Source organism: Sorex fumeus, unplaced genomic scaffold, assembly GCF_029834395.1.
Source record: "Sorex fumeus unplaced genomic scaffold, SorFum_2.1 ptg000002l, whole genome shotgun sequence".
In the NCBI taxonomy this organism is placed as follows: Eukaryota; Metazoa; Chordata; class Mammalia; order Eulipotyphla; family Soricidae; genus Sorex; species Sorex fumeus.
The window spans coordinates 10,549,879-10,564,062 of record NW_026606059.1 but is presented as its reverse complement, the minus strand read 5'-3'; the positions used below and the strand labels follow the sequence as shown (position 1 = coordinate 10,564,062).

At 42.3% G+C, this 14,184-nt stretch overlaps 1 protein-coding gene across 1 annotated transcript in view; it reads left to right on the top strand.

The window, feature by feature from the left end:
• Nucleotides 1-6,944: 6,944 nt before the first annotated feature.
• The window catches only part of LRRC69 (leucine rich repeat containing 69), a 99,861-nt gene continuing 92,621 nt past the window's right edge, over nt 6,945-14,184 (top strand). The window contains exon 1 of the mRNA XM_056113275.1: nt 6,945-7,127. Within this exon, the coding sequence (XP_055969250.1) occupies nt 6,945-7,127 (183 nt within the window). The remainder of the gene's footprint in view (nt 7,128-14,184) is intronic.

Sequence of the window (14,184 nt, the reverse complement as noted above, 5' to 3'; positions counted from 1 at the left end):
GTATGTGACTTGCAGTAAGCAATATAGCTTTGCTCATATTATCTGATATTTGCCAAAAGAATAAAATCGGAATTGATGAAATCAGCACTTGTTTGTTCAGGTTGTTATTCTTTAACAATGTAGAATTGTTTAGAAATAGATCAAAAGTTATTTTGTTTGAAAATTTCATCCCATATTTTGTCCTCAAATAATTGAAAATAAGACAATAGCAGATTTCCTGCCTCTTTTTGATTTGAGATAAATAGGTGAACATAGATAGTGCTATGCTCCTGATAAAAGCGAGAATAAAACAACCACTGTGAGCATTGACTCTTAGGAAGCACGTTGAAACTTGGAACCTCTTAGAATAACGAAGGTTTATTCGGAGAAACTAATTAGAAGAATAAGACTTGTGGGAATCAAAGAAAAATCATCTGTGTATAAGATTATTATGAGTAGCAAGAGTGAAGTTTGCACACATAAATGAGATTTTTCTGCACAGGTTATTGTAAACAGTGGGTGAGCAGGTTAGTTTTTTCTGAGTATTTTATTTTTTATTGGTAATGCCATAGAAATTAAAGGGTTTTTTTTTTTTTTTTTTTTGGTCTCGTGTTTTCATGGGCTGGAGTGATTGGAGTGATAGAACAGCGGTAGGGCGTTTGCCTTGCGCGCAGCCAGCCCCGCCGAGCCGGGATCGATTACTCCACCCCTCTTGGAGAGCCTGGCAAGCTACCGAGAGTATTCAATATGCCAAACACAGTAACAAGAAATCTCACAATGGAGACATTACTGGGCAAATCGATGAACAACGGGAGGACAGTGGACAGTGTTTTCATGTACATTGAATCTTTCTTTCTCCCTTTCTGTCTCTCTCTTATTTTGGTTTGCTTTGGTGCCACACACATTACATTGCATGCAGTGATGCTCAAGCATTATTCCTGGCTGTGCACTCGGGGATCACTCCTGGCCACACTCAGGAGGACGATCCGGGATGCCGGGGATGGAACTCGGCTGTGTGCAAGGCCAGCACCTACCTACTGCACTATCGCTTCAGACCCTCTTTCTCCCTTTCTGAAATCTTTGAAATGCTCTTTCCATCTCGTGTGGTGGGTGGCGGGTGGAAGGGGGTGTGGAGCAACAAAATTTGTAAGGTTGCTAATTCATTTCCTCGAATTGATTAATCGATTCTCTTTTCCTTTTGCGGTGTCATGAATCGAATCCAGTTACACACGCATGCAAGTGCTCTACCACTGAGTTCCACGTCCTGCTAATACTTTTTCAAGCTAAATTTCGGGGGCATCTTTTCTTACTCTCTCCTACTGCCTCAGTGTGAGAGGTGGCTTCTGCTGGTGGTGCCTCTGAGACCTTGGTCTTACGTCAAACTTGGGTCTGGCCAGGTCCACTTTCTCTCCAGCTTCTATCTTTATTTTTCTTATTTATTTCAATGACCCTTGTTTTGTGCACTCGGGTCTCTGCTGCTGCCTGCTTTAGGGGGGTCTGTGGGGTGACGGGGATTGAACCCATGTGGAGCTGACGGGGGTTGAACCCACGTGGAGTTATGCGCAAGACAAAGTGCTATACCCGCTGTGCTTTACCCCGGTTGGACAATCACCCACTTTTGATAGGAGAAACAAGGATATGAACAGTGAAATGTGTGCTATGTAATTTATGGTAAGTACAAATCCCTGAGCACACAGCTAGGAGGAAGCCTTGAACACTGCCAGTTGCAACCTCCCCAGATAAAATTCAAAAAATAAAAAATGAGCACTGGTGGAGGGATGGGTATTCGATCATTGTATAACTGAAATCCAAGCACAAAAATTTGTAAGTCTACAACTGTACCTCATGGTGTTTCACTAATAAAATTTTTTAAAAAATAAATAAAAAATAAAATAAATAAGCCAGGGTGTCCTGCACATGCGTCACATGTTGGGGGAACCTGAGTGCCATCCCGGGCGTGCCCATGCCCTTTGCCTTGACCCAACGACAAAGAGAGCCGTGACTCTGATTTCTCACAAACTGCTTCCTTCCTGTCGGGAAGTCTGAGCCACTAACTTCCGAGACCCTCAGAATCAACCCGTTTCTCTGCAGACGGCATCTGAGATGCTCCTGGCGCCCGTTGGGAGCCCTCGGGTTCCTCAGCAGTAAGGGGCAGAGGAGAGAGGGACACAGGGCAGGCCATGGCACAGTGAGCAGATGCTGTCACCTTGGCCATCCCCAGAACGATGCTTGCACACGTGAGCTTGGTTAATAAAAAGGGGGCTGTCTCAGTTAAAATATCCTTGAGAGGTGGTGCCTTTTTGTTGGCAAGATTGCCCAAACTCTGGTCAGGGGATGAGGGGGCCCCTGCTGGCACTTCTCAGACAACTGCCTAACGCAAGGGCCGAGGGCGTGGCGGGAGTTACCCAGGCCTGTGCTTTTGCTGAACCCTGAAGCGCCGAGAAGGGGACTATGAGGTTTTGGGGATCAGGGCCCAGTCCGTGCAAAGTTATGTGCCTTGCTCCTATACGATCTCTTTGACCCAATGTACTTTTTTTTTTTTAATTTTTACTCAGCGACTGCCATTTGCCAGGCAAAGTGCTAAATGCTTTTTGTTTGCCCTCACAGAAGATATGAGCTGTTGGTATTTTCATCCCTATTTTACAGATAATGGAAATGAGGACTTGGAGCAGCTGAAAATGAATAGTTTGCAAAACCACGCAGCTAGCAAGTGGCCCGGCTGAGTCTGGCATGCAGGCTTCCGAGAACCCAAAGCAAGCCAGACCTTTCATTTCCATATTTAAAAAGAAAATAAATGGAGAGAAACCCAATATTCTTTATTACGGGAGAATTCCTACAGTAGATTTCTAGAGCAGCAGCTGTCAGTTCATGCTTGAAGAGGTTGACCCCAGGTCTCCAAACATTCTTGTTGCCTAATAAGCTTGCTTAACCAAACCAAATGAAGGCATTGGGTTTTTCTCTCTCTAAGACCTTTGTTTATGAACCACAACTTTTCATGAATTTTTGAACTTTTTAATCCGTTATTTTGTCATAGGATCCCTACTATAATAGGAATTAGCCTGGTTTTTGTTTGGTTTTGGTTGTGTGTGTGTGTGTGTGTGTGTGTGTGTGTGTGTGTGGTGTGTATGTGTTTTAGAGTGAATAGGTAAGGGGCTGGAGCGATAGCACAGTGGGTAGGGCGTTTGTCTTACACGCGGCTGACCCGGGTTCGATTCCCAGCATCCCATATGGTCCCCTGAGCACTGCCAGGAGTAATTCCTGAGTGCAAAGCCAGTAATAATCCTGTGCTAGGTGTGACCCAAAAAGAAAAAAAAAACAAATAAAGTGAATAGGTGAAACAAGCCCTCTCAAAATTGATTATTGGTTTGCTTTAAGATACTTGAGATTCTAGCATGCTATATTTTAGCATTCTTGTAGCAATTTATACTTCCCAAATATTTTATAATTGTTAGCTAGCTGTTCCCCACACAATCTCAGTGGACCTGATTGGTTTTTCTTTCTTGTTATTTTACTGATGAGGAGAGAGATAACCGCTTGGACTTGCTTAAGTTTTCTTAAGTCAATAGCTCTGACTCCATGAGTGTCAGCCCTAGGATTCTTATCCTGTGTCGAGGTCACAGGCTGATATGACAAACAACAAAAAGCCTGGCAATTTTAAACTTTCTCTGCCAAATAGATGAATTGTTTTTGGTTTTTGCCTGCTGGTAAAGCTCTGGCTGTTGACCTTGGATGAAACCCCTGAAGGCCTACAGCGGACGATAGGTCATAGATCTGATTTGAGCATGGAGACTGCATTTCAAATGAAGGTGCTCTGTACTTCAAATCTCAACATTTCAAAACAGTATGTCCCATCTCCTTTCCTACTTCTTTTTCCCTGGTTCTTAGAATCTTGGGTCTGTGTTCTAGGTCTACCCTGACAAATATACTCTTATTTCTCCACATCTTAAATTGTGGTCCATCTTATCCCATGGACTGCTAAGGCCCGGTTCTAGGCACGTGCATACACGTTATCACTCATTTCCCCTCTGTGACCCCTTTTGTTCTCACCTAGGATAGTAACTGAAGCTTTGTCATTATTATCCCCCTCTTTACTCTTTACCTACTTCCAAGGCTTCCTGCTGCTAAAGGGAACTGCTAGATAAACGTAGATATGGGAGTGATAGCACAGCGGGTAGGGTGTTCGCCTTACAAGCGGCCAACATGGCCGACCTGAGTTCGATTCCTCCGCCCCTCTCAGAGAGCCCGGCAAGCTACTGAGAGTATTCGATATGCTAGACACAGTAACAACAAAGTCTCCAATGGAGACGTTACTGGGCCCGCTCGAGCAAATCGACGATCAACGGGAGGGCCTTTACTTTTTACCTATGACCGCTGTCTTCCTAGCAAACAGTGACTGCCCATTCCTAGAAGGTGAAGTCCAACCCTTCTTACCCTGGTGTTTAAGGAAAGCCCTTCATGACTAGTTCTGTATATAATGTCTCACCGCATCTCCCACCACTCCTATCTGTAGACATATGCACTAGAGATCGTGCTCCTTAATGGCACTCTGTTTAAGCCTCTGAATCTTTTTTTTTACATGCAGCTTTTGCCAGGATGCTTTCTGCTGCTTGGTGCCAGTTGGGATAGTACCCCTGCAGAGAGTTACTTAAAAGGAAATGAGTGATCATGAAATTAGAAAACAGACACACCAAACACACACACACACACACACACACACACACACACACACATCAAGGGCTTAATTAATTAATTAATTAATTTCTTGCTAGTGGGAATGCCAACTGGTCCAGCCTTTTAGGAAAACAATATGGGCATTCCTCAAAAAAAAAAAAAATGTAGAGGCCTCCCAGCACCATCTTACAGCACACAGCAACAAAGAAGAAAACTGACTGGAGGGCCCCACAGCTCCTGGAGAATGCTTCAGGCCCCAGACAGAGCCTATATCACCAGGAGGTCCCAGATGGGGTAGGTGCTGCCATCCTGCCTTCTCCAGATGGAATCCTGGTGACCATGAGCTTCTACAAGCATGGCTCTGGAATGTGGGTACCAGGACATTTTTTCTGAACATTTCCTTATATGCAAAGAGATCAATGGAAAGTAAATTATCCAACATTTCTCCCTGAAAATCAGGCTTGACTCTTTTGCAAACCACAACACCCAAAAGAAGAGAGAGAATAAAGGGGAATGCCCTGCCACAGAGGCAAGGTGGGATGGGGGAATGGGGGGTAGGAGGGATACTGGAATCCATGGTGGTGGGAAATGGGCACTGGTGGAGGGATGGCTATTTGATCATTGTATAATTGAATCCCAAGCACAAAATTTGTAAATCTAAAACTGTACCTCATGGTGTCTCACTAATAAAAATTTTTAAAAAATGTAGAAATTGAGCTTCCATATGACCCAACAATACCCTCGGGGATTATGCCCTGGAGGTGCAGAAGCACACAGCAGAAATAACTTCTGTACATAGCCAGAATCTGGAGACAACCCAAGTGTCTGAGAACAGATGCCTGGTTAAAGAAATGATGGTACATCTATACAATGGAATTGTATGCAACTGTTAGGAAAAATATTTTTTTTATAGGGTCAGAACTTCCCTGTGCTCAGGAGTGTTGAGTTTGGAGACTTACAGTGCCAGGAATGGAAATCAGGGTCTCACCGCACTCTAGGAATGTTCCTTCTCACTTGAGTTAATCTCCCCAGCCCATGAGGCCTCTCAATTTTAATGATACCAAAGTTGATTACAGAATGATTAATATGATTTATTTTGCAGGGAGCATGGAGGGGCAGATCCGGACGTGCAAGAATTTACTCCTGGCTCTGCATTCAAGGCTCACTTCTGGCTGTGCTCAGGAGACAGTATGCAGGGCCAAGGATCAAAACCAGGTCGACTGCTTGCAAGGCAAGCATCTTACCTGCTGTGCTCTCCAACGCTAACATCATTTTGTTAGAATTGTTTTCAGGGTGTGGTTTATGCCATACCAAGTAGTGCCCAGGGCTTGCTCTTAACTCTGTGCTCAGGAATCTACTCCTTGCACAAGGGCCTATATGTTGAGCCGAAGATCAAACCAGTGTTGACCATATGCAGATCCAGTACTGTAACCTTTGTGGATTAGCATTTCTTACTCAGAAACTTCACCAAATGTTCTCTAACATGTTTTCCTAACTTCTGTCATTCCCACAAATTTTGAAAATCAGGATTTTAAAAATGGTGTTTTTTTCCCCTTCAATCTATTTTTCTTTTCTGTTAGCTTCACTTTTTCTGTGAAAACAAAATTTATACAGTAAATTGCAGTTCTTTATGGAAAAGCAAAAAAAAAAAAAAGCTTGATTTTTTTTTCCTTTACAGATTTCCAGACTAATAAAGTCCTAACTGTAATCAAGGAGTTTCTTTTTTTTTTAAAAATACCTATATGAACTCTTGTATTTATTATTTTTTTTTGAGGGATGTGGGGGCACTCTTGACAATTCTCTGCACTTACTCCTGGTTCTGCACTCAGGAATCACTCCTGGCAGTGCTCTGGGGACCATATGGGATGCCCAGGATTGAACCCAGGTCAGCTGTGTGCAAGGCAAATCCCTCACCTGTTGTACAATCTCTCCATCGCCAGAGTTAATGTATTTTGATGTATTTCTCGTTACATTCTAGATGATTCTTTCTGACCCTCAAACTTTCCCATTGTAGCTAGGTTGGTGGGGAGGGGTTGCCGTGCTGTGATCTCATTGGTCATTGGTCATCTTCTCGTGGTAGTAGATGTCCTCAGCTAGTAGTGCACGCGTCCTGCCCCAAGCCTAGAATGAACTATTCCCCTTCCCTAACTTTTACATGAGACTCTCCTGCCTCCACCTTCACCACGCTAGATTTCAGAACGGTGTTGTTTCCATGACGCCGATTCAACAAATAGAACTTTGAAGACCACGTTGGCCAAGTCACCGGCTCCCTTTTCCGATTTCCCTTCGGTCCTATGACTGAGAAGTTGCTGCTCAGAGCTTTGAAGGGAGGGAAGAACACCAGGATCGTTACCTTGAATGGAAAGAGGTTGACAAAGATGCCTGCAGGGCTGAGGTCTCTGCCGGGGCTGAAGATCTTGGACCTCCAGAACAACCTCATCTCCGAAATAAGTGTGGAGATAAAGAACCTGACCCAGGTGAGGAATAAGGAATCTTGTGAATTACTGGGATGTTGCTGGAAGGTGCCAGAAGGCTTTCCCCCAGTCCTTGATGCTTGGGCAGGGGAACATTCATGTCAGTGCTGCCATGACCTCTTGTCCAAATCTAAACCAAGAGGCTCAGGTCTGGGTCCATTTTCTGAAAACTGTCACCTGGACAGGAGTTGGGAGCCTGGGTTTTGTCTACCTTGAGGACTTCATCTGTAGTGGGTTGGAGGATCCTGGAGACCATGTTGACCCTGGACCCTGAAGATTTTACATATGGAATGAGGAACCCACGGGGAGGTCGGAGGGGTCCCTTTTCAATTTCCTCACACAGGCTGAACTTTGAAATGGACTATTGGCAGCGAATGGGAAGGAGGGAACATTCATTTCTTCTGAAGTAGTCTTTTTAAAGAGGTTAGTATTTTAAATAAAGAATATCCTCCTTAAAGAGCAACAGTTGACAGGAATGGATCCCAGATGCTTGTGTTCACATGTAACTTGGATAGAATAACGGGAAAGTCCAGCTGTTAAAAATCTTGAGGTTGGGAGGAAGGCAAGGGACATGAACTTGGCAGTTTTCTTTTTGTCCACGTCTAAGCTGTCACCAGCAGTGCAGAAACCTATGGAACCAGCTAAGTAAGTCATCGCAGTTTGTTAGTTTTGCCTTTAGGTCACAAAACCCAACAAAAATACCCTCTATTCTCAACCGTCGTCACCCACCTCATTTCCGTTGAATGTACCTAATGGATTTCAGCCTGTAATCCATGTCCAAATAGAGAATTGCAAAGTGATTCCTTCACACACACACACACACACACACACACACACACACACACACACTGCAGCAGTCACTTCAGAAATCGCAGCTATAGAAACAGAAAAACAAGGACTGGGACTTTTCTTATAGGGTTTTCTAAAAGGAGTTTCAGTGCAAAGGAATTCAGGATTCAAGTGAGCCATGGAACAATTTCCTGTAGATGATTTAATCTGGTTGTTTGGTTTTTGTTTTTTGCCAAACCAGGTGGTGCTGCCACTCAGTGCTCATGAGATCGTGTGGTGCCGGGGATTGAACCCAGAGCACCCCCGTGCAAAGCATAGGCATTAGCCCTTTGACCTGCCTCTCTAGCCTGGAGTTTTTTAATTAAAGGAATATTGCAATGTATTAGGAAAACCAAACACTACCACAAGCTTGGACAAAAAAGCAAGGATCTTTTATTGCAGGGAGTCTTGGTTTTGCCCAGCATCGTTCAAAGGACCATGCAGTACTGGGAATTAGATGCAGGGGCATGAAAACATGTAACCCAGCCCTTTGAACCACCACCTCAGCCACAACAGCAACTATCTCCTCTTCTATCCTTCTTCGCCTCCAATTAGTTTTAACTCATCTTTTTTCCCCTTGATTCTGTCCATCCTAGTTAGTCCTTTCTTGCAAAGCCATTATTAGTGTTTTCTTTCTTCAAGGTTATTTTAATCTTACTAGTGTTATACCTGTTTCATTAAACCCCAGTCTCACTTTACTTCCACTCTGTGGGATAGATAACAATATTAGCAACTATAATCTACATTAACTCTCTTTCCCTTCTCAAATTCTAGTTATTTCTGTAACTTGGATAGAATTTACATTATATTCCGATAGCACAGCGGTAGGGCGTTTCCCTTGCACGCAGCCAACATGGCTGACCCGAGTTCGATTCCTCCGCCCCTCTAGGAGAGCCCGGCAAGCTACCGAGAGTGTCTCGTCCGCACGGCAGAGCCTGGCAAGCTCCCCGTGACGTATTCGATATGCCAGACACAGTAACAACAAAGTCTCCAATGGAGACGTTACTGGGCCCGCTCGAGCAAATCGACGAACAACGGGAGGGCCCTTACCTTACCTTTACCTATAACCATGATTAAATCTTTACTTTGTCCATGGATAGTTAAAAACAAATCTATCAAATAATCTGTAGATAGTTATATACAGCCATAGTCATATATAGTCATATTTCCTAACTATATATATAGTTAGGATATCTATAACTATATAGTTAGGAAATATGCACATGAATATATTACTGCATTTATTTTTTTAACATAAATCACGATCACGATCATCCTGTTGTTCGTTGATTGCCTTGAGCAGGCACCAGTAATGTCTCCTTCACCCTAGCCCTGAGATTTTAAGAAGTGCCATATTCAAGGCTCTTTCAGGGTTAGGAGAATGAGACCATCATTGTCACTGGTATTTGGCATATTGGGTACGCCACGGGGAGTTTGCCAGACTCTGCCGTGTGGGCAGGTTACATTCGGTAGCCTGCCAGGCTGTCCAAAGTAAGAATGAGATAATAAGATGTCGCACAGCTGCGAATGTGGCCGCATGCTTTCAGGAGCTGGGTTTTATAGTCTCTGGGTCTTGGCCGTTGATGGATTGCACGGCACCAGGGGGCCAGTTGGTGGGTGTGACCCCTGCCTACTGGAAGATGGAGGATCTGGGTGGAGGATGCTCAGCCTCGATCCGAGCAGGCTTGGAGATCTCAGCCCTGGGACCTGCATGCCTTTGTTCCTCTGTCGGTACCTTCATGTGTATGGAGAGTGGTCTCAGCATGGTGGTGGCTGGTTCTGGAGGTCTTCAGCTGCTGGAGATCCGCTTGGGGCAGGGAAGAAAACTCAATAATATAATAGATGGATTATTTTATTCTTATTTAGGCACTATGATTTACACATTTGTTGATGATAGAGTTTCAGGGATAGATTTTTCCAAGTATCACTGTCCACATCCATTCACCAACGACCCCAAGTTATCTCCTATCCCTGACCCATTCCTTGTCAGATACTTTTTAACTTTAAATATAGTACTTTGGTCCCCATACTTGAAGAAGTGCTGGCTCTGGTGGTTTAGATATATGCAGAGACCTCAGCTCTGTTCCATCAACATGTTTTTAAGCCCTGGTCCTTGCTGTTATGTTACCCTCAGACCACTTCCTGCTTCTTCCCTCCATTTCTCTAATGTCCTGTTATTTTCATTTCTGTAATACTGGACCAAGGATTTGCCTATCTTTGCTACTTCCCATTCTCTCTTCATGTTACTCTGTATTCCATAGGTCAATGAAAACATTAGATATCTATCCTTCCAACTTCACTTAACATAGAATATCCCAGCTCCATCCAAGTTGCAGTGAATTATAAGAGTTCATCAGTTCTAGTGGCTGCATAGCATTTTGTTGTGTATATTTACCACAGTTTCATTATCTATTTATCAATCATTGGATAACTGGGTTGTTTCCATACCCTTGTTATTGCAGTGAATATTGGTGTGCATATATGTATTTTCAAATGAATGTTTTTGTGTCTTTGAGACAGATATCAATAATGGAATTGCTGAACATATAGGAGTTATTCTTGGTTTCTGAGGAGTCTCCATACTGTTTTTCTATATGTACTGAATACAAAAAAATTTCCCAACATTGAATGAAGGTTCCTTTTTCACCACATCTCTATCATCACCAGTTGTTTTTAGACTTTTGGTATGCGCTTTTCTCACTGGTGTGAGATATCTCATGTTGTCATAATTTGGTGTTTAGATAATAAGTGCCAGTGAACACTTACTCATGACTACTGACTTTCTTCTTCACAGAAGTGACTGTTCATTTCCTCTCTTAAATTAAAAAGAAATTAAGTCACTGTGAGTTACTTTTTTGTTGACTGACAGAGTTTCATGTACAGTATTTCAACCCTTCACCATCACTGAGTGCCCCTTCTCTCCACCACTGACTTAGGATCACTTCATGAAACACCCTCTCATCGCAATTTTCGTGCCATGCGAGCTCAGTTCTGCAGACCAGTTTTCAGGCTCTGTTGCCCTTGACCATTTGTTATTCCCTTATTATGCTCCTTTCTTTCACACTGAGAAAGATCATTCTGTCTGTCCCTCTCCTGACTGAATCCACACAGTCTGTAACCTACCATTTCCATTCATGTGGCAGCAAATTGCATGATTTTGTCTTCTGTATATGTACCATTGCTTCATTTATTCACTCATCTATTCTTGGCCACTCATGTGGCTTCCAGATTCTGGCTATCGCGAATAGTGCTACAGTAGAATGGTATAGGAACTCAGATGTCTTTTCTGAGAAGTTTCCATATTGTTTTCCCCAAAAGATTGAACTAATTAACATTCCCTACAGCAGTGGATGAAAGTTCCTTTTTCCCCTACACCCCATGACACTGGTTTTTTTGGTTCTTTTTGTGCCAGTCTTACTGGCATGAAGTAATAGCTAATTATTTTGTGTTTCACTGATAAGTGATAAAGAGCAAATTTTTAATATACTTACTGTTCATATGTGTGTCTTCTTTGAGGAAGTTCCTGTTCATCACTTCCCATTTTTAATGAGATTGGTTAATTTTTTTCTTGTTAAATTTTACAGGTGCTTTATATATATAATATATATACACATATATATGTGTTTGTATATATAAACACACATATTTTGGATACATTGTTACATAAGTAGAGGGCAGATAGTCTCACCAATATATGATGTATCTTTTTATTCTGGTCATTTTCTTTGCAGTGTAAAAGCTTTTTAGTTTGATGTAATCTCCCTTGTTTATCTTTGCTTATATTTACTTGGCCAATGGCCTTCTCTAGAGTCAATAGCATGAAGATTTCTGCCTATGTTTTCCTCAATATAATTTATCGGTATAGGTCTGATATCAAGGTCTTTAGTCATTTTGAACTTGCTTTTGAACATGATGTGAGATAGGGGTCTGAGTTATTTTTTTCACATGTGACTGGACAGTTTTCCCAACACCATTTATTGAAGAGGATTTTGTTACTTCACTTGATACACTTAAGTGTCCTTTGTGAGACAGGTGCTGTCTCTGGGTTCCCAATTCAATTCCATTGGTCTGAGAGACTGTCCTTATTCTAATACCATACTGTCTTAGTTACTATAGCTTTATAGTACATTCTAATGTTGGGTAAAGAAAAACCTTCCGCCCTACCCAGGATTTCTTTGACTATTTATAGGATTTCATTATTCCATATAAATTAAGCAACATTTGTCTATATCTTTAAAAATATGTGTAGTGATATATAGGAGTGATAGTAATGTAGGTAGGACACTTGCCTTGCACACAGCATACATGGTCCCCCAAGCTTGCCAGAAGTGCTTCTTGAGTGCAGAACCAGGTGTAGGCCCTGGAGACTGCAGGGTGTCCCCCCCCCCCCGCCCCAAAACGTTCTGGGTATTTTTCTAGGAACTACATTGGATTTGTGTATTGCTTTGGGTAGGATTGTCATTTTCACAATATCAGCACTTCCAAATCATGAACAGAGTATATGTTTCCATTTTCTTACATCTTACTTCTTTTTGCAGTGATATTTTTTTTGTTATATGTCTTTCATCTGTGTGTGTGTGTGTGTGTGTGTGTGTGTGTTATGTGTGTTTTGGAATACATCCCGGTGTGCTCAAAGCTTACTCTGTGCTCTGTACTTAGGGATCAATCCTGGCAGGGCTTGGGGGCCTATATGGGGTGCAGAGGATTGTACCAGGGTCAACAATGTGGAAGGCAAATGCTCTGCTACTGTACTCTCTCTCCAGCCCCAAGCTCTGTTGTACTAACTAACGTTCAGTTAGGCAGTCTTAGGCACTGAGATAAGGAATGGAGAGAAATCATTTTTCACTAAGAGTTACGGGACTCGCTCAGATTTTGTGACCAAGAGCGGCTTTCTCAACCTCCTTTTATTTTCTGTTTTATTGTAACTATGTCCAGTGAAATTCAACAGAGTAGGAAGAATCAAAACAAGGAAATGGAAATAGAGGATGAGCATGTATCAAAGCTTGCATTGTTTTCCTCTGTTTAGAAGCAATCGGTTACAATATCCAGAAAAGAAAACAGGATCAGTTATAGGAAAGAAAACATGGTCAGTTACAATTTCTGAGGAAGAAAACATGGTCTAGCACTAGACTCCATAGGTCACGACTTCCTCACACCTGGGGTCTGTGATAAACAGGAGCGGATGTTTTTCTCCTATTTCTTGTTTGCATATGTAGGAATGCCATAGATTTCTGTGTGTTGATCTTGTAACCTATTATATTACTATGCCTGTATTTCTAGTGGTTGTGGTTTTTTTTTTTGTAGCTTTAAGGTTTTCTAAGTATAATATCATGTCACCTGCAATAGTGGCAACTCGACTTCTACTTTTCCAATCTGAATGCCCGTAATAATTCATTATTGCCTAATTTCTGTGGCTGGTACCCCTAATCCTATATTGAATGGTGGGAGTAAGAGCGGGCAGCATTGTCTTGTGCCTGATCTGGAGAGAAGGATTTCAGTATTTTTATCACTTAGTAAGATATTAGCTGTGGGTTTGTGCCAAATGTTTTTAATTTTATATAGAAACTTTCTTATATCCCCCTTTTATTGAATTTTTTTTATCACCAATGGGTGTTGTATCTGTCAAATGCTTTGCATTTATTAATATAATCATATGACTATTTTACATATATCGATATAGTGCATTCTTTCTCCTTTTTTATGGGGTTATTAAATTTATTGCTATTTCTATTTTTGAGTGCCTTTATTTAATTTGAATATTAAGGCTTTGTCTGATATTTTTTATTCTCAGTCCAAAAGAGAGCCCCATAAGCTACCGAGAGTATCTCGCCCACACGGAAAAGCCTGGCAAGATACACGTGAGGGATTTGATATGCCAAACACAGTAACAACAAGTCTCACAATGGAGATGTTACTGGGCCGCTGGAGTAAATTGATGAACAACAGGAGGACAGTACTACAGTGCTACAGTCCAAAATGAGAGAAGGTTGCAAAAAGCCCAGTGTGGTGGGTGTAAAATGACCCCTATCCCATCCTAGGCTCTGACCCCACCATCGGAGCGGCTCCAACATCCTCATTTCTGGGAAGGGGGCGTTGAGGAAGATACGCACACCACCACCTGAATGCTCACTTAACCTATTTGACAATAATCCCTTCCCCGTTCTTCCCTTTCATTCTGCAAAGAGTACTTAAGACTCAGAGGCACTGCGGTGCTACTCCCTACAGATAACTG